Source organism: Oncorhynchus masou, chromosome 13 (assembly GCF_036934945.1).
Source record: "Oncorhynchus masou masou isolate Uvic2021 chromosome 13, UVic_Omas_1.1, whole genome shotgun sequence".
NCBI classification, from domain to species: Eukaryota; Metazoa; Chordata; class Actinopteri; order Salmoniformes; family Salmonidae; genus Oncorhynchus; species Oncorhynchus masou.
In genome coordinates this window covers 835209-859760 of record NC_088224.1, presented here as the reverse complement: position 1 = coordinate 859760, position 24552 = coordinate 835209, and the positions used below count along the sequence as shown (strand labels likewise).

The 24552-nt window shown below is 47.2% G+C and overlaps 1 protein-coding gene across 1 annotated transcript; it reads right to left on the bottom strand.

Annotated features, from left to right (window-relative positions):
- Nucleotides 1-7364: 7364 nt before the first annotated feature.
- Nucleotides 7365-22271, bottom strand: LOC135551651 (tissue alpha-L-fucosidase-like). Its single transcript, XM_064982831.1, has 8 exons — nucleotides 21623-22271; nucleotides 20939-21073; nucleotides 18060-18197; nucleotides 17705-17810; nucleotides 16076-16276; nucleotides 12475-12665; nucleotides 12104-12203; nucleotides 7365-9811 (listed from the first exon to the last, which is right to left on the bottom strand). Exons 1-8 carry the CDS (start codon nucleotides 21982-21984, stop codon nucleotides 9680-9682), a joined length of 1365 nt encoding a protein of 454 aa, XP_064838903.1. The 5' UTR covers nucleotides 21985-22271; the 3' UTR covers nucleotides 7365-9679.
- Nucleotides 22272-24552: the final 2281 nt, after the last annotated feature.

Sequence of the window (24552 nt, the reverse complement as noted above, 5' to 3'; positions counted from 1 at the left end):
TCTAGCTAGCCTAGCGCTGATCCCTGATGTGTGGAGCTACACGTCTAGCTAGCCTAGCGCTGATCCCTGATAGATGTGTGAGCGACATGTCTAGCTAGCCTAGCGCTGGCCCCTGATGTGTAAAGCTACACGTCTAGCTAGCCTAGCGCTGACCCCTGATGTGTAAAGCTACACGTCTAGCTAGCCTAGCGCTGACCCCTGATGTGTAAAGCTACACGTCTAGCTAGCCTAGCGCTGACCCCTGATGTGTAAAGCTACACGTCTAGCTAGCCTAGCGCTGACCCCTGAGAGATGGCACACTGTGAAGTGGTTTACCCAACACAGAATGTAACACGGTCCACCTTGTAAACATTTTCTAATCGCTAATACTTATGATTAATACTATTATAATTATTATAAACCTATTTTTAGCGAGTGAAATAAAATGTAAAAAAACAACACGTCTGTGTCTTTCTTTGTGTGGATAATAAAAGGAGCGGTCTACAGGTGAGGTCTCCATCATGACTTCACCTTCCCAATGGACCAGACCTTGGGCTCGATTCAATCCGTATCGCAGAAGTTCAGCGCTATAGCACGATTGAGATTTAAAGGCGACGTTCCTGGGTTTGCTGAGACTGCATTCACAGTAAAAGATGTTAGCTCAATGGAGAAATACATTTTCAATTGCGCTATAGCCCTGACCTTCTGCAATACGGATTGAATCAATCCCTGTGTGTGTGTGTGTGTGTGTGTGTGTGTGTGTGTGTGTGTGTGTGTGAGAGAGAGACGCCATTCATGGACATTCCACCTCATACAGTAAGTACATGGTTCTATGGGAGCTTTATACCGTTTTCCAGTTTGACCTTCTGTGTGTCCATTCTCCCTCTCTTTCCCTCTACCCCTCTCTCTGTTTCTCTCTACTCATTCCCTCTGAAGGAAGCACATTCACACTCAGGTTATCAGAGCGAGAGACAGACTAATAGTAGGAGAGAAAAAGAGGAAGGAACACAGCTAGCACGAGAAAGAGAGAGAGAGAGAGAGGAAGGAATACGATTAGCAGGTGAGAGAGAGAAAGGAACACAGTTGTGAGAGAGACACAGCTAGCAGGTGAGAAAGAGAGAGAGCGAGCGAGAGAAGAACACATGGATAGAAGGAAAGATAGGAACACAGCTAGCACAGAGAGAGAGATATACAGTGGCTGGCGAAAGTATTCACCCCCTTGGCAATTTTCATTCAAATTGATTTTTGGGGGGTTTCTATCATTTGATTTACACAACACGCCTACCAAACAAGCACCCCTCCCCCAAAGTCAATACTTTGTGGAGCCACCTTTTGCAGCAATTACAGCTGCAAGTCTCTTGGGGTATGTGCACCAGCTCCTTCAAGTTGGTTGGGTTCTGCTGGTGTACAGCAATCTTTAAGTCATACCACAGATTTTCAGTTGGATTGAGGTCTGGGCTTTGACTAGGCCATTCCAAGACATTTAAATGTTTTCCCTTAAACCACCCGAGTGTTGCTTTAGCAGTATGCTTAGGGTCATTGTCCTGCTGGAAGGTGAACCTCCGCCTCAGTCTCAAATGTCTGGAAGACTGAAACAGATTTCCCTCAAGAATTTCCCTGTATTTAACGCCATCCATCATTCCTTCAATTCTGACCAGTCTCTCCGTCCCTGCCGATGAAGAACGTCCCCACAGCATGATGCTGCGACCACCATGCTTCACTGTGGGGATGGTGTTCTTGGGGTGATGCGAGGTGTTGGGTTTGCGCCAGACATAGCATTTTCCTTGATGGACAAAAGGCTTAATGTTATTCTCGTCTGACCTGAGTACCTTCTTCCATATGTTTGGGGAGTCTCCCACATGCCTTTTGGCGAACACCAAATGTGTTTGCTCATTTTTTTTCTTTAAGCAATGGCTTTTTTTTCTGGCCACTCTTCCTTAAAGCCCAGCTCTGTGGAGTGTTTGGCTTAAAGTGGTTCTATGGTCAGATACTCCAATCTTCACTGTGGAGCTTTCCAGCTCCTTCAGGGTTCTATTCGGTCTCTTTGTTGCCTCTCTGATTAATGCCCTCCTTGCCTGGTCCGTGAGTTTTGGTGGGCGGCCCTCTCTTGGCAGGTTTATTGTGGTGCCATATTCTTTCCATTTTTTAATAAAGGATTTAATGGTGCTCCGTGGGATGTTCAAAGTTTCAGATATTTTTTTATAACCCAACCCTGATCTGTACTTCTCCACAACTTTGTCCCTGACTTGTTTGTTTGGAGAGATCCTTGGTCTTCATGGTGCAGCTTGATGATGGTGCCCCTTGCTTAGTGGTGTTGCAGACTCTGGGGCCTTTCAGAACAGGTGTATATATACTCAGATCATGGGACACTTAAATAAAGTCCACCTGTGTGAAATCTAACTAATTATGTGACTTCTGAAGGTTTAACCAGATCTTATTTAAGGGCTTCATAGTCAAAATTGCACCGGAGGAGATGGCCACCGTTTTACGTTCTCCTAACCAATTGTGCTATTATGTGTTTTTTGTTGTGATATTTGTAAATTATTTTGTATGTAATGTTTCTGCAACCGTTTTTTACGGAAGAAAAGAGATTCTGGTTATCAGGACAGCGATCACTCACATCAGATTAGACAAGCAGGACTCACACGATATTCTCCCAACACCCCACAGGGCAGACATCCCAATTATTCGCAAGAGGAAGCGACACAGAGGACGAAGAGCCGGATGCCTCATCCGGACCCGCAGAAGACAGCTAGGCCACACTACTTGCCTAGAGAGTTTTCAGCTATACTTTCCGTGGCTGTTTATTTACCACCACAGACAGATTCTGGCATTAAGTCCGCACTCAGTCAGCTGTATAAGGAAATAAGCACACAGGAAACCACTCACCCAGAGGCAGCGCTCCTAGTGGCCAGAGACTTTAATGCAGGGAAACTTAAATCAGTTCTACCAAATCTCTATCAACATGTTAAATGTGCAACCAGAGGGGAAAAAAATTCTAGATCACCTGTACTCCACACACAGAGACGTGTACAAAATGTCTCCCTCACCCTCCATTTGGTAAATCAGACCAGAATTCTATCCTCCTGATCTTACAAACAAAAAACTAAAGTAGGAAGAACCAGTGACCCGGTCTATAAAAGAAATGGTCAGATGAAGCAGGGAGCACCAAGACTAGATAAAAAAAATGGTCAGAGGATGTAGATGCTAAGCTACAGGACTGCTTTGCTATCACAGACTGGAACATGTTCCGGGATTCTTCCGATGACATTGAGGAGGACATCACATCAGTCACTAGCTTTATCAATAAGTGCATTGAGGACGTCGTCCCCACAGTGACTGTACGTACATACCCCAACCAGAAACCATGGATTACAGGCAACATTCGCACTGAGATAAAGGGTAGAGCTGCCACTTTCAAAGGTGCGAGACTCCAACCCATAAGCTTACAAGAAAGCCCGCTATGCCCTGCGACTAACCATCTAACAGGCAAAGCGTCAATAAGGGCTAAGATTGAATCATACTACACCGGCTCCGACGCTCATCAAATGTGGCAGGCGGAATACAAAGAGAAACACAGCCGTGACCTGCCCAGAGACAGAGCCTACCAGACGAGCTAAATCACTTTTATGCTCGCCGAGGCAAGCAACACTGAGGCATGCATGAGAGCATCAGCTGTTCCGGATGACTGTGTGATCATGCTCTCCGTAGCCGATGTGAGTAAGACCTTTAAACAGGTCAACATACACAAGGCTGCGGGGCCAGATGGATTACCAGGACGTGTGCTCCGGGCATGTGCTGACCAACTGGCAGGTGTCTTCACTGACATTTTTAACATGTCCCTGATTGAGTCTGTAATACCAACATGCTTCAAGCAGACCACCATAGTCCCTGTGCCCAAGAACACAAAGGCAACCTGCCTAAATGACTACAGACCCGTAGTACTCACGTCCATAGCCATGAAGTGCTTTGAAAGGCTGGTAATGGCTCACATCAACACCATTATCCCAGAAACCAATCTCTAATGCACTCCACACTGCCCTTTCCCACCTGGACAAAAGGAACACCTATGTGAGAATGCTGTTCATTGACTACAGCTCATGACTAAAGCTCATCACCAAGCTAAGGATCCAGGGACTAAACACCTCCCTCTGATACTAGATGCTGGACTTCCTGACAGGCCGCCCCCAGGTGGTGAGGAAAGGTAGCAATACATATGCCACGCTGATCCTCAACACTAGAGCTCCCAAGGGGTGCGTGCTCAGTCCCCTCCTGTACTCCCTGTTCACCCACGACTGCATGGCTAGGCACAACTCTAACAGCGTCATTAAGTTTGCTGACGACACAACAGTGGTAGGCCTGATCACCGACAACGACGAGGCAGCCTATAGAGAGGGGGTCAGAGACCTGGCTGGGTGGTGCCAGAATAACAACCTCTCCCTCAACGTAACCAAGACTAAGGAGATGATTGTGGACTACAGGAAAAGGAGCACCGAGCACGTCCCCATTGACGGGGCTGTAGTGGAGCAGGTTGAGAGCTTCAAATTCCTTGGTGTCCACGTCCACAACAAACTAGATTGGTCCAAACACATCAAGACAGTCGTGAAGAGGACACGACAAAGCCTATTCCCCCCCAAGAAACTAAAACGATTTGGCATGGGTCCTGAGATCCTCAAAGGTTTCTACAGCTGCAACATTGAGAGCATCCTGACTGGTTGCATCACTGTCTGGTATGGCAACTGTTTGGCCTCCGACAGCAAGGCACTTCAGGGTAGTGTGTACGGCCCAGTACATCACCGGGGCAAAGCTACCAGCCATCCAGGACCTCTACACCAGGCAGTGTCAGAGAAAGGCCCTAAAAATTGTCAAAGACCCCAACCACCCCAGTCACAGACTGTTCTCTCTACTACCGCATGGCAAGCGGTACCGGAGTGCCAAGTCTAGGACAAAAAGGCTTCTCAACAGTTTTTAAGACTCCTGAACAGGTAATCAAATGGCTACCCGGACTATTTGCATTGTGTGCCTCCCCAACCACTCTTTTACGCTGCTGCTACTCTCTGTTTATCTTATATGCATAGTCACTTTAACTATACATTCAAGTACATACTACCTAAATTGGCCCGACCAACCAGTGCTCCCACACGTTGGCTAACCGGGCTATCTGCATTGTGTCCCACCACCCGCCAACCCCTCTTTTTACGCTTCTGCTACTCTCTGTTCATCATATATGCACATTTACTTTAACGATACCTACATGTACATACTACCTCAATAAACCTAACAGATGTCTGTTTATAGCCTTGCTACTGTGTCTTTGGCTATGCCGGATTAAGTGATATTCTATAAAACCCTTTTCTCTGTAATTAACATTAGCTGATTGGGCTAATCATGTAAATGTAATCAACTAGAGAGTCGGGGCACCACAAAATAATATTTATAGAGCTGTTATCTTCCGAATAAAAACTCTTAAAGACCTAGTAATATTTTACATCAATAGCAGTCAATATTAATCGTCACCTTGGCTAACAAGTTGAATCAGCAATACAAAATTGGGTTTAATTATTTATTTACTAAATATCTATCTAATCACACAGAATTACATATACACAGAATGAATCAAACCTTGATTACAAATTATGTCATAAAGCCTAGGAGGTATCACTTCTGTAGTGAATAAGAGTTCAACGTCCATACCATTCGCAACCAAAGCTCAGGCTTCGTTCTGTAGTTATTTATCTGAACCATTCTGACATTGGATCGACATCCAGAACAGCTGCCATGTTAGTCCTTGTAACGTATGGACGTATCGTCCTGACAACGTATGGACCGTCGTCCTGACAGCGTATGGACCGCCGCGTCCTATGGACCGTCGTCCTGACAGCGTATGGACCGTCGTCCTGACAGCGTATGGACCGTCGTCGTCCTGACAGCGTATGGACCGTCGTCCTGACAGCGTATGGACCGTCGTCCTGACAGCGTATGGACCGTCGTCCTGACAACGTATGGACCGTCGTCCTGACAACGTATGGACCGTCGTCCTGACAACGTATGGACCGTCGTCCTGACAGCGTATGGACCGTCGTCCTGACAACGTATGGACCGTCGTCCTGACAACGTATGGACCGTCGTCCTGACAACGTATGGACCGTCGTCCTGACAACGCATGGACCGTCGTCCTGACAACGCATGGACCGTCGTCCTGACAGCGTATGGACCGTCGTCCTGACAGCGTATGGACCGTCGTCCTGACAACGTATGGACCGTCGTCCTGACAACGTATGGACCGTCATCCTGACAACGTATGGACCGTCGTCCTGACAACGCATGGACCGTCGTCCTGACAACGCATGGACCGTCGTCCTCACATCCTCGGAACAGGAACAGGAGGTTACATTTTCGTCAAGGCTTTATATAGTGGAAGGAGAAGGGGGTGTTTTCATAGTTTTATAACCCACGTCTCTTCACAGGGGCGGGCCACTGATTGAGCAGAGCCCTAACCTTATGAAAACTCAAATCTCTTATTTGGAAGATAAAATTACATTTAAATCTTTTCACCAATAATTTTATATTCAAACATTTAAGTTGCACAACAATTCCATGTGAATCTGATAACTATAATGTGTAGACTTTCCACTGTACTGTTTTCCACTGTACCTTTTTTCCCGCACCAGTTAGAGCCTGTAAGTAAGCATTTAACATTCTACTACACCTGTTGTATTCAGCATTTCACTGTAAGGTCTACTACACCTGTTGTATTCAGCATTTCACTGTAAGGTCTACTACACCTGTTGTATTCAGCATTTCACTGTAAGGTCTACTACACCTGTTGTATTCAGCATTTCACTGTAAGGTCTACTACACCTGTTGTATTCAGCATTTCACTGTAAGGTCTACTACACCTGTTGTATTCAGCATTTCACTGTAAGGTCTACTACACCTGTTGTATTCGGAGCACGTGACAAATACACTTTGATTTCATAGCAAAGCGGGTGAATATGCACGCACCACTTTCCGTTTTTTTAATATAACGTTTTTTAAACAAGTTATTTTTTTCATTTCACTTCACCAATTTGGACTATTTTGTGTATTCCATTACATGGAATCCAAATAAAAACCAATTTAAATTACAGGTTGTAATGCAACAAAATAGGAAAAATGCCAAGGGGGATGAATACTTTTGCCCTGTAAACACATCCAGTACCTAGCAGGTGTCCCCATCAGAACAAACTCCCCTGGGGAGTTTACTAATCGCTCTGTTGGGTTCACGACCAATGATGCTGACTCCTCAGACTAAACATGTATGTTCAATTGTAAAAAAGGTTTTCTTTTGAGTTTAACATTTAAACAAACATTTCTTTTTGCCTCCTGTTAAGAAAGCACTTCAGTTAATCAACTATTTCTTTATTCAGTCATAAAAATAAAATCAAAACACACAAAAATACAAAAAGTGGCTTTTGTTCATTTCCCATCATCATCATCATCATCATCATCATCATCATCATCTTTAAACAGAAGCTCGACAGACACAAACAAATCTTCATAGGAGAGGAACGGAGTGCTTTCGAAAGTACATTGTTACATTACAGCCTTATTCTAAAAATGATTAAATTGGTTTCCCCTTATTCTAAAAATGATTAAATTGTTATTCCCCCCCCCTCAATCTACACACAACCAATAATGACAAAGCAAAAAAGTTTTAGACATTTTTACAAATGCATAAAATGTTTATCACATTTACATAAGTATTCAGACCCTTTCCTCGGTACTTTAGGTATGACGCTACAAGCTTGGCACATCTATATTTGGGGAGTTTCTCCCATTCTTCTCTGCAGATCTTCTCAAGCCCTGTCAGGTTGAATGGGGAGCGTCGCTGCACAGCTATTTTCTCTCCAGAGATTTTCGATCTGGTTCAAGTCCGGGCTCTGGCTGGGCTACTCAAGGACATTGAGACTTATCCCGAAGCCAATCCTGCATTGTCTTGGCTGTGTGCTTATGGTCGTCGTCCTTTTGGAAGGTGAACCTTCGCCCCAGTCTGAGGTCCTTCGCCCCAGTCTGAGGTTCTGAGCGCTCTGGTGCAGGTTTTCATCAATTCATCAATGATCCCTGTACTTTGCACCGTTCATCTTTGCCTCAATCCCGACTAGTCTCCCAGTCCCTACTGCTGCTGAAAAACATCCCCACGGCATGATGCTGCCACCACCATGCTTCACCTTGGAAATGGGTTCCTCCAGACATGTCCCTTGGCATTCAGGCCAAAGAGTTCAATCTTGGTTTCATCATACCAGAGAATCTTGATTCTGAGAGTCTTTAGGCAAAGTGGGCTCCAAGTGGGCTGTGATGTTTCTTTTACTGAGGAGTTGCTTCCGTCTGGCCACTCTACCATAAAGGCCGGATTGGTGGAGTGCTGCAGAGATGGTTGTCCTTCTGTAAGGTTCTCCCATCTCCACAGAGGAACTCTAGACCAGAGTGAGCATCAGGTTCTTGGTCACCTCCCTGACCAAGGCCCTTCTCCCCCGATTGCTCAGTTTGGCCGGGCGTCCAGCTCTAGGAAGTGTCTTGGTCGTTCCAAACTTCTTCGATTTAAGAATGATGGAGGCCACTGTGTTCTCGGGGACCTTCAATGCTGCAGAATGTTTTGGTACCCTTCCCCGGATCAGCACCTCGACACAATCCTGTCTCAGAACTCTATGGACAATTCCTTCGACCTCATGGCTTGGTTTTTGCTCTGAAATGCACTGTCAACTGTGGGACCTTATATAGACAGGTGTGTGCCTTTCCATATCATGTTCAATCAATTGAATTTACCACAGGTGGACTCCAATCAAGTTCCAGAAACATCTCAAGGATGATCAATGGAAACAGGATGCACCTGAGCTACATTTCAAGTCTCCTAGCAACGGGTCTGAATAATTATAAGGTTTCTGTTTTCCATTTCAATACATTTGCGAAAATGTCTAACCTTTTTTTCGCTTCGTCATTATAGAGTGTGTGTTTTGATGACGAAAAAACATGTATTTAATCAATTGTGGAAAAAGGGGTCTGAAAACTTTCTGAAATGATTCCGTCCAAATGAATTAAAAAAACATTAAAAATCAAATCACCAGGAGAGCAATAAACAGCAGAGTCTAACTCAAACACAAGAAACGTAGAAACAAAATACAAAATCACAGGAAGCTTCTCCCCTTTCTCCAAAGCGAAGTTGATTCAACTTGTTTGTTCCATAAAGCTTCTCCCAGAGGTTCTGAATTCTTTACAATGGTTTTGCAACGCAGAATTTTTTATTTAACGAGGCAAGTCGGTTGAGAACACATTCTTCTTCACAACGACGGCCTATCGGGGAACAGTGGATTAACTGCCTTGTTCAAGGGGGCAGAACAACAGATTTTTACCTTGTCAGCTCGGGGGATTCAATCTAGCAACCTTTCGGTTACAAGTCCAACGCTCTAACCACTAGGCTACCCTGCCACCCCAAATGCATCATTGAATTATATTCGATCATTGAAATCTGGTGTCAACATGGCGCCAATTACACAAAGTTAGCCCAACTAATATCACATCACACTCATTCCGGGTCATTCTAAAAATCTTCCAACATTTTAAAATGCAAATTTATTAATTTCATTCCAACTAGTCTCGTGGAGTACCTTCACTGCTCACCAGTAGCTAAAGGCCTATTCAAGAGGCTGGTTATCACCCCAGATCACTTGACCCCATCCAGTTTGAGGATCCAGGCCTGTGCCAGGGTTGGAGGTAACTCAGGAAGGAGGATGATCAGACCCCGGGGGTGAAGAGGAGCCCATCTCAGAGGCTCTAGGTTCCCCAATAATGTCACCTGAGAGAGGGGACAGAAGAGAAGGAGAACAGGGGAGAGAAGAGAAGGAGAGCAGGGGAGAGAAGAGAAGGAGAGCAGGGGAGAGAAGAGAGGGACAGCAGGGGAGAGAAGAGAAGGAGAGCAGGGGAGAGAAGAGAGGGAGAGCAGGGGAGAGAAGAGAAGGAGAGCAGGGGAGAGAAGAGAGGGAGCGCAGGGGGAGAAGAGAGAGGAGAGCAGGGAGAGAAGAGAAGGACAGCAGGGGAGAGAAGAGAAGGAGAGCAGGGAGAGAAGAGAGGAAGGAGAGCAGGGGAGAGAAGAGAAGGAGAGCAGGGGAGAGAAGAGAGGGACAGCAGGGGAGAAGAGAAGGAGAGCAGGGGAAGAGAAGAGAAGGAGAGCAGGGAGAGAAGAGAAGGAGAGCAGGGGGAGAGAAGAGGGGGAGAGCAGGGGGGGAGAGAAGAGGGGAGAGCAGGGGAGAGAAGAGGGGGAGAGCAGGGGAGAGAAGAGGGGAGAGCAGGGGAGAGAAGAGGGGGAGAGCAGGGGAGAGAAGAGAGGGAGAGCAGGGGAGAGAAGAGAAGGAGAGCAGGGGAGAGAAGAGAAGGAGAGCAGGGGAGAGAAGGAGAGAGAGAAGAAGAAGGGAGAGCAGGGGAGAGAAGAGAAGGAGAGCAGGAAGAGAAGGAGCGCAGGGGAGAGAAGAGAAGGAGAGCAGGGGAGAGAAGAGAAGGAGAGCAGGGAGAGAAGAGAAGGAGAGCAGGGAGAGAAGAGAAGGAGAGCAGGGGAGAGAGGGAGAAGGAGGGGGAGCAGGGGAGAGAAGAGAAGGAGAGCAGGGAGAGAAGAGAAGGAAAGCAGGGGAGAGAAGAGAAGGAGAGCAGGGGAGAGAAGAGGGGGAGAGCAGGGGAGAGAAGAGGGGGAGAGCAGGGGAGAGAAGAGAGGGAGAGCAGGGGAGAGAAGAGAGGGAGAGCAGGGGAGAGAAGAGAAGGAGAGCAGGGGAGAGAAGAGAAGGAAAGCAGGGGAGAGAAGAGGGGGAGAGCAGGGGAGAGAAGATAAGGAGAGCAGGGGAGAGAAGAGAGCAGAGAAAGTCAGTGGCTAGGCGAAGACTTCACTTGAAATTATTCTTCATAAGGTCTGTGGCCATGTGTCTGAAAGATCTCTGTGGGAGTGCTGATCTAGGATCAGTGTAGCCTTTTACATCATAACGTATAAGATTATATGGACAGATCCTAGATCAACACTCCTGCTCAAACGCTTTGTGGATCTACACTCCATACATTACTGAAATTATAACAGCTGACATAACATTCTCACCGTGGTGCTCTCCGCTGCGAAAGGTTCAACTCCACTCACCGTGGTGCTCTCTGCTGCGATAGGTTCAACTCCACTCACCGTGGTGCTCTCTGCTGCGAAAGGTTCAACTCCACTCACCGTGGTGCTCTCTGCTGCGAAAGGTTCAACTCCACTCACCGTGGTGCTCTCTGCTGCGATAGGTTCAACTCCACTCACCGTGGTGCTCTCTGCTGCGAAAGGTTCAACTCCACTCACCGTGGTGCTCTCTGCTGCGAAAGGTTCAACTCCACTCACCGTGGTGCTCTCTGCTGCGAAGGTTCAACTCCACTCACCGTGGTGCTCTCTGCTGCGAAAGGTTCAACTCCACTCACCGTGGTGCTCTCTGCTGCGAAAGGTTCAACTCCACTCACCGTGGTGCTCTCTGCTGCGAAAGGTTCAACTCCACTCACCGTGGTGCTCTGCTGCGAAAGGTTCAACTCCACTCACCGTGGTGCTCTCTGCTGCGAAAGGTTCAACTCCACTCACCGTGGTGCTCTCTGCTGCGAAAGGTTCAACTCCACTCACCGTGGTGCTCTCTGCTGCGAAAGGTTCAACTCCACTCACCGTGGTGCTCTCTGCTGCGAAAGGTTCAACTCCACTCACCGTGGTGCTCTCTGCTGCGAAAGGTTCAACTCCACTCACCGTGGTGCTCTCTGCTGCGAAAGGTTCAACTCCACTCACCGTGGTGCTCTCTGCTGCGAAAGGTTCAACTCCACTCACCGTGGTGCTCTCTGCTGCGATAGGTTCAACTCCACTCACCGTGGTGCTCTACGCTGCGATAGGTTCAACTCCACTCACCGTGGTGCTCTACGCTGCGATAGGTTCAACTCCACTCACCGTGGTGCTCTCTGCTGCGAAAGGTTCAACTCCACTCACCGTGGTGCTCTCTGCTGCGAAAGGTTCAACTCCACTCACCGTGGTGCTCTCTGCTGCGATAGGTTCAACTCCACTCACCGTGGTGCTCTCTGCTGCGATAGGTTCAACTCCACTCACCGTGGTGCTCTCTGCTGTGATAGGTTCAGACAGGTGGAATGTGTACACAGTGGGTTTCGTCATGAAGACAGCAAACACACTGGAGTATTTGGAGGTGTACCTACAACAAGAGAGAAAGGGGGGAACGAGAGAGAGGAGAGAGAGAGGGGAGAGAGAGAGAGGATGAAGGGAGCGAGAGAGAGAGGAGAGAGGGGGGAGAGAGAGGGAGAGAAACTATTCAACACATTACTTTTAAAGCCCTCCTTAGGAGTCAGTGAATCAGATGTGTTAATGCCAGGCTGAAACAAAACCCTGCATCCACTTGTATCCCCTCCATTCCTTAACAAACACCACTAGAACCCCCATCACCTCCCTCCCTCCCTCTCTCCTACCAGACAGGCACGGTGGCATTCTCAGTCTGGAGCCTCCAGGGTTTGGAGGAGTAGATGGCCTCTCCGTTGACCCCCAGCCAGGCCCCCATGCCCCTCAGCCTCTCCTCAAACACTGGGGGGATCATGCCGTCGGGGGTAGGACCCACATTCAGCAGGTAGTTACCCCCCATGGCCACTGTTTGAACAAGGTCCTGGAGAGGAGAACAAGGAGGGTCAGAACATGCAGTCGGCCCAGACAGACATGTGTATGAAGATGTTCCACTGACATTAGGCCTCTCATTTCTAATCTAAATCACTGCAACCATACAGAACGGACAAAACATGATGAACACCTGCTCTTTCCATGACAGACTGACCAGGTGAATCCAGGTGAAACCTATGATCCCTTATTGATGTCACCTGTTAAATCCACTTCAATCAGTGTCGATGAAGAGGAGGAGACAGGTTGAAGAAGGAGTTTTAAGCCTTGAGACAATTGAGACATGGATTGTGTCTGTGTTGCCATTCAGAGGGCGAATGGGCAAGACTAAATATTTAAGTGCCTTTGGAACAGGGTGTGGTAGTAGGGACCCGTTTGTGTCAAGAACTGCAACGCTGCTGTGTTTTTCACACTACACCGTTTTCCGTGGGTATCAAGAATGGTCCATCAACCAAAGGACATCCAGACAACTTTTTGTGACTCCCAAACCCGCAAGCGGGAGCGTAATCGTCGCCTGGCACTAATTAGCATAACGCAACGGACATAAATATCCCTAGAAAATATTCCTATTCGTGAAAATCACAAATGAAATATATTGAGACACAGCATAGCCTTTTGTTAATCACCCTGTCATCTCATATTTTAAAAATATTCTTTTTCAGCCAAAGCATGACAAGCATTTGTGTAAGTTTATCGATAGCCTAGCATAGCATTATGCCTTGCTAGCAGCAGGCAATCTTGTCACCGAAATCAGAAAAGCAATCAAATTAAATCGTTTACCTTTGATGAATTTCAGATGTTTTCACTCATGAGACAACTACTGGATAGATAGCCAAAGTTCATTTTTTACCCAAAATATATATATATTTTTTCAATATTCCAAATTAGCTCCATAATATCGACAGAAACATGGCAAACGTTGTTTATAATCAATCCTCAACGTGTTTTTCTAATATCTATTCGATAATATATCCTTCGGGACTATTAGTTTCTCAGTAGGACCGATTGGAGTAATGGCTACCTCTGTATTTACGCGAGAATCTCTCTCGGAGCCACCATGTGACCACTTACGCAATGTGGCCGCCTACGGCTATTCTTCAACATAAATGCGTAAAACTACGTCACAATGCTGTAGACACCTTGGGGAATACGTAGAAAGCGTAAGCTCGTTGATGGCACATTCACAGCTGAATAGGGACTCATTGGAACGCAGCGCTTTCAAAACCTGGGGCACTTCCGGATTGGATTTTTCTCAGGCTTTCGCCTGCAACATCAGTTCTGTTATACACACAGACAATATCTTTACAGTTTTGGAAACTTTAGAGTGTTTTCTATCCTAAGCTGTCAATTATATGCATATTCTAGCATCTTGTCCTGACAAAATATCATGTTTGAAACGGGAACGTTTTTTTCCCAAAAATTAAAATACTGCCCCCTAGTACCAACAGGATTTATTTTAATTAAGACAACTGTGGGACATTTTGGAGTCAACATGGGAACGGTTTTGACACATTGTGGAGTCCTTGACCCGTCTACACCAGTTACCGCCGGGTGTCCCGCCTACACCAGTTACCGCCGGGTGTCCCGCCTACACCAGTTACCGCCCGGGTGTCCCGCCTACACCAGTTACCGCCGGGTGTCCCGCCTACACCAGTTACCGCCGGGTGTCCCGCCACGCCAGTTACCGCCGGGTGTCCCGCCTACGCCAGTTACCGCCGGGTGTCCCGCCTCGCCAGTTACCGCCGGGTGTCCCGCCTACACCAGTTACCGCCGGGTGTCCCGCCTACACCAGTTACCGCGGGTGTCCCGCCTACACCAGTTACCGCCCGGGTGTCCCGCCTACACCAGTTACCGCCGGGTGTCCCGCCTACACCAGTTACCGCCGGGTGTCCCGCCTACACCAGTTACCGCCGGGTGTCCCGCCCTCGCCAGTTACCGCCGGGTGTCCCGCCTACGCCAGTTACCAGCGGGTGTCCCGCCTACGCCAGTTACCGCCGGGTGTCCCGCCTACGCCAGTTACCGCCGGGTGTCCCGCCTACGCCAGTTACCGCCGGGTGTCCCGCCTACGCCAGTTACCGCCGGGTGTCCCGCCTACACCAGTTACCGCCGGGTGTCCCGCCTACACCAGTTACCGCCGGGTGTCCCGCCTACACCAGTTACCGCCGGGTGTCCCGCCTACACCAGTTACCGCCGGGTGTCCCGCCTACACCAGTTACCGCCGGGTGTCCCGCCACACCAGTTACCGCCGGGTGTCCCGCCTACACCAGTTACCGCCGGGTGTCCCGCCTACACCAGTTACGCCGGGTGTCCCGTCTACACCAGTTACCGCCCGGGTGTCCCGTCTACACCAGTTACCGCCGGGTGTCCGTCTACACCAGTTACCGCCGGGTGTCCGCCTACACCAGTTACCGCCGGGTGTCCCGCCTACACCAGTTACCGCCCGGGTGTCCCGCCTACACCAGTTACCGCCGGGTGTCCCGCCTACACCAGTTACCGCCGGGTGTCCCGCCTACACCAGTTACCGCCGGGTGTCCCGCCTACACCAGTTACCGCCGGGTGTCCCGCCTACACCAGTTACCGCCGGGTGTCCCGCCTACACCAGTTACCGCCGGGTGTCCCGCCTACACCAGTTACCGCCGGGTGTCCCGCCTACACCAGTTACCGCCGGGTGTCCCGCCTACACCAGTTACCAGCGGTTGTCCCGCCTACACTAGTTACCAGCGGGTGTCCCGTCTACACTAGTTACCAGCGGGTGTACCGTCTACACTAGTTACCAGCGGGTGTCCCGTCTACACTAGTTACCACCAGGTGTCCCGTCTATACTAGTTACTAACACGTGTACTGAAGATGGAAATTAAAGAACTGATTGGGTCTCTGCTTGATACCAAACACCCCATAATATCTGTCCCTCTGCCCTCCCTAAATGGTGGCATTGAACAGTTCAGCAGACTGTTATCCCTCCATAACAGACTATTGCAGTGGGTGTAAACATGTACTGACAATGTTGATACTTCCTGGAAAACAAAGCTCGTTTTATAAGGAGAATGGGACCCACCCAAATCCTCTCACAGCATTATAAGGCTGTGTTGAGACTAGGACTTATCAGTGACCCGAGCCCTGCTCAGTTAATCCCTACCATTGTGAACCAGAGTTGTCATAATGCTTAAGCAAATTACACCAGGGGCGATGGTAGACACAACGTAAGTCACCCAAGTTAGGTCTCCCTAAAAAAAAAACAAGGTGCTAAAAATAGCCCACGTTAACTTATGTCGCTTTAGAAACAAGGTTCATGAAATCAATAATTTACAAGTAGCAGATGACGTTTATACCTCTGATGAAACCTTAGGTTACCTGACTAGGGTACAGGGGTGAAATCAGTGCAGTACGTGGGTCCTCTCTCACCTGTACGATACTGGGCAGATCCATCAGTTCAGAGAGCCGCATGGTTCTGCGGAAACCCCAGGACTGTGTGTCCACAGACTGACACTTCTCCCACTTGTGTTTGGGCAGCTCCCCAGGGGTGTATTTGTCTGCACAGTTGTAGTAGCCACCGTGCTTACAGTAACACCCCGCCCCCCACCTGTCATTGGTCACGATCACGTCCTGGAGGGGGGGGTGAAACAAAATGACAGCCAATCAGAGACAAACGAGTGGACAGACAAAGTTTATCAGAGGAGGCGGATTCGGTCACTATAAAGACACATACTTCACGGTGGTTATTCATTTAAATTCATCCATAGTGTCACACCTTGGTATTAGTATTTTGTGTTTTTAGTTAATTAGTTGGTCAGGAGGCCAGGGTGTGACATGGGTTTATTGTTTGTTGTGTGGGGTTTTTTAGTTATTGGGATTGTAGCTGATTAGGGGTGGGTTTCATAGGTTTGGCTGCCTGAGGCGGTTCTCAATCAGAGTCAGGTGATTTTCGTTGTCTCTGATGGGGAACCGTATTTAGGTAGCCTGGGTTTCACTGTGTATTTGGTGGGTGATTGTTCCTGTCTCTGTGTAGTGTTCACCAGTCAGGCTGTAATAGGTTTCACGTTCCGTTTGTTGTTTTTTTTGTATTTATTAGTTATTTCATGTGTCGTTACGTTTTTCCTTCATTAAAAGACATGAGTAACCACCACGCTGCATTTCGGTCCGACTCTCATTCAACAAACGAAGAACACCGTTACTCATAGACTGGAGACTGGACACTGAAAATCTATCTGTTGTTCCCCAGTCCCCAAACCCTTGTCCAGGATATCAGTAGCCTCTGCAAATTACAGGGTGTACATGACATTGTTTTACAGTCGAGCGCTAAAATACCTGATTCAACTAATCATCAAGGCCTTGATTAGCTGAATGAAGTATGTGCTGGGTTGGAATGAAAACCTGCCACCACTACTGTAGGTCTCCAGGACCAGACTTGGTAAAACACTGCCCTAGAAGTGAATAGGTGTTTAACGTTCCAAACAGAACCCTATTCCCTACATAGTGCACTACACTACTTTAGACCAGAACCCTATGGAACCCTATGGAACCCTATTCCCTATATAGTGCACTACTTTAGACCAGAGCCCTATGGAACCCTATTCCCTATATAGTGCACTACCTTAGACCAGAACCCTATTCCCTACATAGTGCACTACTTTACACCAGAACCCTATGGAACCCTATTCCCTATATAGTGCACTACTTTAGACCAGAGCCCTATGGAACCCTATTCCCTATATAGTGCACTACCTTAGACCAGAACCCTATTCCCTACATAGTGCACTACTTTACACCAGAACCCTATGGAACCCTATTCCCTATATAGTGCACTACTTTAGACCAGAGCCCTATGGAACCCTATTCCCTATATAGTGCACTACCTTAGACCAGAACCCTATTCCCTACATAGTGCACTACTTTAGACCAGAACCCTATGGCACCCTATTCCCTATATAGTGCACTACTTTAGACCAGAGCCCTATAATAGTGCACTATGTAGGGAATAGGGTTGCATATGGGACGCGACGACCTAGGTGACGATGGGTAGGAAGTCCTCACTTTAACGGGACTGTCGTTGTAGAGCCAGGCCAGGAATTCTGTTGAGTTCCAGTAGGAGTCAGGAGCTTCCCAATCCCCATCGGACCAGATCAGCTCTGGCTTGTAGCTGGACCACAGGAGAGACCGGTGGGGGGGGGGGAATGGAATGGGTGAAGGGTATCTGAACAAAAGCTATGTTTGTGTCATATATGGTCATCTAAGCACAGCTATAAGACCTTCAGCCCTGTTTTACATATATATGACAGAGATAGACTTACAATATAGTATTCATCTCAGCCATAATAATACAAAAACTACATTAAAAAACATGGTGTTTTTTTAGTATCCACAGTAGACCTATTCTGGCCTTAATTACCTTAGGACCATGTCATAAAGCTCAGGCAGCAGTTTTTTCAAGACAAAGTCCTGTGTTGTGAAGTTGTTTTTCTTGTCCGCCAGGTAGAGGGGGTTGAACCATTCATACAGGGAGTTATAGAGGCCATAGTGCAGCGACCTGTGAACAGACAAACACAAACACCAACAGCTGATACTGGGACAGATAGGGAACTGTCGAGAGACAACAGCTGATACTGGGACAGATAGGGAACTGTCGAGAGACAACAGCTGACAGATAGGGAACTGTCAAGAGACAACAGCTGATTCTGGGACAGATAGGGAACTGTCGAGAGACAACAGCTGATACTGGGACAGATAGGGAACTGTCGAGAGACAACAGCTGATACTGGGACAGATAGGGAACTGGCAAGAGACAGCAGCTGACAGATAGGGAACTGTCAAGAGACAACAGCTGACAGATAGGGAACTGTCAAGAGACAACAGCTGATACTGGGACAGATAGGGAACTGGCAAGAGACAACAGCTGACAGATAGGGAACTGGCAAGAGACAACAGCTGACAGATAGGGAACTGGCAAGAGACAACAGCTGACAGATAGGGAACTGGCAAGAGACAACAGCTGACAGATAGGGAACTGTCAAGAGACAACAGCTGACAGATAGGGAACTGTCAAGAGACAACAGCTGACAGATAGGGAACTGTCGAGAGACAGCAGCTGATACTGGGACAGATAGGGAACTGGCAAGAGACAACAGCTGACAGATAGGGAACTGTCGAGAGACAACAGCTGACAGATAGGGAACTGTCAAGAGACAACAGCTGATACTGGGACAGATAGGGAACTGTCGAGAGACAGCAGCTGATACTGGGACAGATAGGGAACTGTCAAGAGACAGCAGCTGACAGATAGGGAACTGTCAAGAGACAACAGCTGATACTGGGACAGATAGGGAACTGTCGAGAGACAGCAGCTGATACTGGGACAGATAGGGAACTGTCAAGAGACAACAGCTGACAGATAGGGAACTGTCAAGAGACAACAGCTGACAGATAGGGAACTGTCGAGAGACAACAGCTGATACTGGGACAGATAGGGAACTGTCGAGAGACAGCAGCTGATACTGGGACAGATAGGGAACTGTCGAGAGACAACAGCTGACAGATAGGGAACTGTCAAGAGACAACAGCTGACAGATAGGGAACTGTCGAGAGACAACAGCTGATACTGGGACAGATAGGGAACTGTCGAGAGACAGCAGCTGATACTGGGACAGATAGGGAACTGTCAACAGACAGCAGCTGACAGATAGGGAACTGTCAAGAGACAACAGCTGACAGATAGGGAACTGTCAAGAGACAACAGCTGATACTGGGACAGATAGGGAACTGTCGAGAGACAGCAGCTGATACTGGGACAGATAGGGAACTGTCAAGAGACAGCAGCTGACAGATAGGGAACTGGCAAGAGACAACAGCTGATACTGGGACAGATAGGGAACTGTCGAGAGACAACAGCTGACAGATAGGGAACTGTCGAGAGACAACAGCTGATACTGGGACAGATAGGGAACTGTCGAGAGACAACAGCTGATACTGGGACAGATAGGGAACTGGCAAGAGACAACAGCTGACAGATAGGGAACTGTCAAGAGACAACAGCTGATACTGGGACAGATAGGGAACTGTCGAGAGACAACAGCTGATACTGGGACAGATAGGGAACTGTCAAGAGACAACAGCTGACAGATAGGGAACTGTCGAGAGACAACAGCTGATACTGGGACAGATAGGGAACTGTCGAGAGACAACAGCTGACAGATAGGGAACTGTCAAGAGACAACAGCTGATACTGGGACAGATAGGGAACTGTCGAGAGACAACAGCTGATACTGGGACAGATAGGGAACTGTCAAGAGACAACAGCTGATACTGGGACAGATAGCGAACTGTCGAGAGACAACAGCTGATACTGGGACAGATAGGGAACTGTCAACAGACAGCAGCTGATACTGGGACAGATAGGGAACTGTCGAGAGACAACAGCTGACAGATAGGGAACTGTCAAGAGACAACAGCTGACAGATAGGGAACTGTCAAGAGACAACAGCTGATACTGGGACAGATAGGGAACTGTCGAGAGACAACAGCTGATACTGGGACAGATAGGGAACTGTCGAGAGACAACAGCTGATACTGGGACAGATAGGGAACTGTCGAGAGACAACAGCTGATACTGGGACAGATAGGGAACTGTCGAGAGACAGCAGCTGATACTGGGACAGATAGGGAACTGTCAAGAGACAGCAGCTGAAAAAGGCTTTATGAAATACATTTGATTGAATACAGAACTACCTCTGCTGTCAGCTACAAGCCTGGGCTTATTATTAAACACCTATATAAAATACATCTATGACAAATAGAGAGATCTTCCAATTCAATCCCTGCATCCAGTAGAATTTGTTTCAGCACATTACAGCTGACTCTCCCCATACAACAACTCGGACAGTACCACGCAAAAACCAAAACACGGACCGGCAACTATAGACTGTCTCAACCCTTCTCTAGGTGCCTTCTCTATAAGATTACAGCACGTCAGATCATTCGACGCCTGCATAGTTATTTTACGCATTAGCTAAGCACATCACTTTGTTATATCAATCTGGTGCCCAACGGCACGGTCGATGACGTGGCATGCAGCCATTGGTTGCTGCATGCAAAGTCTGATCAGGGGCTCCACCCCCCAACCCCCCAACCACCAGTAACATTATCCAATTCAAATTAGGTGAAAACATGCGCGCAAAAAAAATAAAATAAAAATGTCCTCAGATCAGCATCTATTGATAACTGCAACCCTTCTCTCTCTGTCTGTTTGTCAATCGGGTGCCTTGCTTATCCTACCTGTTGCGTACGGCCTCTGCCAGGTCTCCCACCAGGTCTCTGTGTGGTCCAGTGTCCACAGAGTTCCAGTTCCAAGAGTAGGAAGAGGGCCAGGTAGTATATCCTTCATGGTGTTTCGCTGTCAGAACCACATACCTGGAGATACATGGGACAGGTAAAGACTGGGGAAAGACCCGGAGCCTTTAAAATTATAGAATGTAATACTCTCAGACTTTAAAATTAAAGGCTGTAACTGTAACAGTTCAACTTCAGACCGTCTCCCTCACCCATACCCGGGGGCGAACCAGGGACCCTCTGCACACATCAACAACAGTCACCCACGAAGCATCGTTACCCATCACTCCACAAAAGCAGAGCAAGGGTAACCACTACTTCAAGGTCTCAGAGCAAGTGACGTCACCGATTGAAACGCTATCTAGCGCGCACCACCGCTAACTAAGCCAGCCGTTTCACATCCGTGACATGATACTGTACTACAGCCTCTGTCAGACTGTGGTAGTGCACTTTCCCCATTTTTATTATTATTATTATTATTATTATTATTATATATAAAAACGATTGAACCTTTATTTAACTTGGCAGTGTTGCTGGTTCAATACCTATTTCCGTTTTTAAATCACTCCAGATTGTGTTGCCTATTCGTATAAAACAAATATATAGGTATACAAACTGAATAAGACTTACTTTGCACCGGAAGCCTCGAATATGTCAGCCCAGTCATCCGGGTCAAAGAACTGGGCATGGAACTGGGGCGCGAAATCTGGATAGCTGAACCCGGGCGGGTAGTTATCCAGCATGTACTTAACACACTTCGGATCAGCTGGGTTTTGACCTTGCCAATGCCACCAGAACCACTCGCTCTCGAACCCGGGGACGGAGAACACCCCCCAGTGGACGAAAATCCCGAACTTGGCTTCATCGTACCATGTAGGAAGCGGTCTTGCGTCCAAACTCTCCCAGTTCGCTTGGTATCGCGTCCCGCTTGTTGGTATTGCTATCAGCAACGCGGCGAGCACGAGACATACCCAGTTCGCCTGAGCAAACATTACTGTTCAAAAAAACAGAGGCTTTATTTATCAATGTGAAGGTTGCAATGTTAATAGAATAATCATACGGGAGTAGTTGTTCTATGAGTTTATTCCGGGCGAAACGGGACGGCGCGGTCTTTCTGCTGCGTCTACAAGCGGTGATATCAAGAATCAAACTAACCCGCGACGTTTTATATCGGTTTACAGGCATAATCTACTGTAAAACATTATGAGGAAACTACCATTTCGTTATGTGCAGTAAATGTAGATCATACTGGTCTGTAAACTATCACATGACTGTGGTCATATGACGTGTGTTGAAACCTGTTCCGGGTAGAGTTTTGAGAAAAGAGATTTTACATCTCTATCATTCCCTGTCTTGCCACCGCGCTGTGAACCGCGGCACATTGACGCATGTAATTGGTCGGATTATGTGAGGGAGCCAGGGGATTGGATGCATGTTTTAAAGAACCTCCCCTCAGGATCATAGTGGAGTTGAATGGAGAGGGATACCGTGTTCCTCTGAGTTTATAAAACCTTATAAAGAGCAGCACGGTTTTTATCTAAAATGTTGTCAACGGAATGAGGTTGCTGTTACTCCCGTCCACGAGTCTATTGCAGAATGAAGCCCTTTGACAGCATGGACTAAAGTCGATGTATTAATGCACACTTGCATTAGTCACTTTGTTTTGGTGATTTACAATTCGGGTCTGTAACTACGAAAATCATATTGTCAAACAGATTGTGAACCGAAAATTGTACGTTTGATTCTATAAACAAATATATATATATGTGTGTGTGTTGGTTAGGGTGTAGGGGCAGATTTAAGTAATCATGTCTTTCAGACACTAATCTGATCAATGGAACAATTCTCATTCTTAACAATGGGCTAACATTTTAGGGTAATTTCTGTGCTTGTCAGCAAGAACCCTGCTGTTATTTTCCAAACGTATTTTATTATTCCACTTACCCATGTTGCCAGTGTAAAAACAGATTTTAAATCTGATACTTGTGTCTTTGAAAATGATGCTGTGTATGTATGTCTTTGACAGACATTCCTGGTCCGGTTTGAATAAAGTCATACAAATAAACGGGTCGGGTAAGAAATGCTCCAGGAATCAGATATATTCTCACATTTTAGTACTATGCACTTTTTAACATTTTTAATTTCACCTTTATTTAAACCAGGTAGGCCAGTGGAGAACAATTTCTGGGTTTTGACCTTACCAGGGTAGCCTAGTGGTTAGAGCGTTGGACTAGTAACCGGAAGGTTGCAAGTTCAAACCCCTGAGCTGACAAGGTACAAATCTGTCATTATGCCCTTGAACAGGCAGTTAACCCACTATTCCCAGGCTGTCATTGAAAATAAGAATTTGTTCTTAACTGACTTGCCTGGTAAAATAAATAAACAAAAATTTACACATGACAGGAAACTCATAAAAAGCATATTTTGTGAGACGAAGTTCAACTTGTAGGCATACATCACCTGAATATTATTATATTAATTAGATTTTTCTTGAAGGTTGGGTGATTAAACATTGATTAATCTCTCAAACACATAGCACTTGGGGAACATGGATGTGGGGGGGGGGGTCTACCGTCCTGGAGAGGAAGCAGGATTTACTTCCAGCTCTTTTTTAAAGAGACTGTTCATCCAAATAACTAAATGTTTATGTCCTTACCTTAACAGTCATGGACTGCGGTCTATAGACAAGGAGCCTGCGGTCTATGGACAAGGAGACGGCAGTCTATGGACAAGGAGCCTGCAGTCTATAGACAAGGAGCCTGCAGTCTATGGACAAGGAGCCTGCAGTCTATGGACAAGGAGCCTGCAGTCTATAGACAAGGGTACTGGACGGCATTGAAAATAAGAATTGGTTCCTAACCGACTTGCCTAGTTAAAGAAACATTAAATAAAACATGTTTAAGTAGTGATAACACTCCGGGCACTTTCCACTTGAGAACATGTATCAATCACTGCTTCCAACATTACTACTTTTGTCTTTTTTTCCATTTGCCGTCTCCCCATCGCATTTAATTATCGTCTGAAAGAAGTGTCAAACCACTAAAACAACTGTTGCAAAGAAAAGATACTTTCAATGCCCCCCCTCACCCCCACCTCAAAGTTCAAAGTCGTAGCTTATTTTGTGTGTTCATTTCATGTTCAAAGCATCCTGTATACACCTGACCTCCTGTATACACCTGACCTCCTGTATACACCTGACCTCCTGTATACACCTGACCTCCTGTATACACCTGACCTCCCATATACACCTGACCTCCTGCATACACCTGACCTCCCGCATACACCTGACCTCCTGCATACACCTGACCTCCTGTATACACCTGACCTCCTGCATACACCTGACCTCCTGTATACACCTGACCTCCTGTATACACCTGACCTCCTGTATACACCTGACCTCCTGTATACACCTGACCTCCTGCATACACCTGACCTCCTGTATACACCTGACCTCCTGTATACACCTGACCTCCTGTATACACCTGACCTCCTGTATACACCTGACCTCCTGCATACACCTGACCTCCTGTATACACCTGACCTCCTGTATACACCTGACC

Excerpts from the sequence above, each read along its gene's own strand:
- LOC135551651 (XM_064982831.1), bottom strand. The coding sequence starts at position 21,984 with ATGTTTGCTCAGGCGAACTGGGTATGTCTCGTGCTCGCCGCGTTGCTG. Across the intron at positions 16,277-17,704 it reads ACAACGACAGTCCCGTTAAA|GACGTGATCGTGACCAATGA; the intron begins GTGAGGACTTCC and ends CCCCCCCTCCAG. Across the intron at positions 9,812-12,103 it reads TCACAGCAGAGAGCACCACG|GTGACATTATTGGGGAACCT; the intron begins GTGAGTGGAGTT and ends CCCCTCTCTCAG.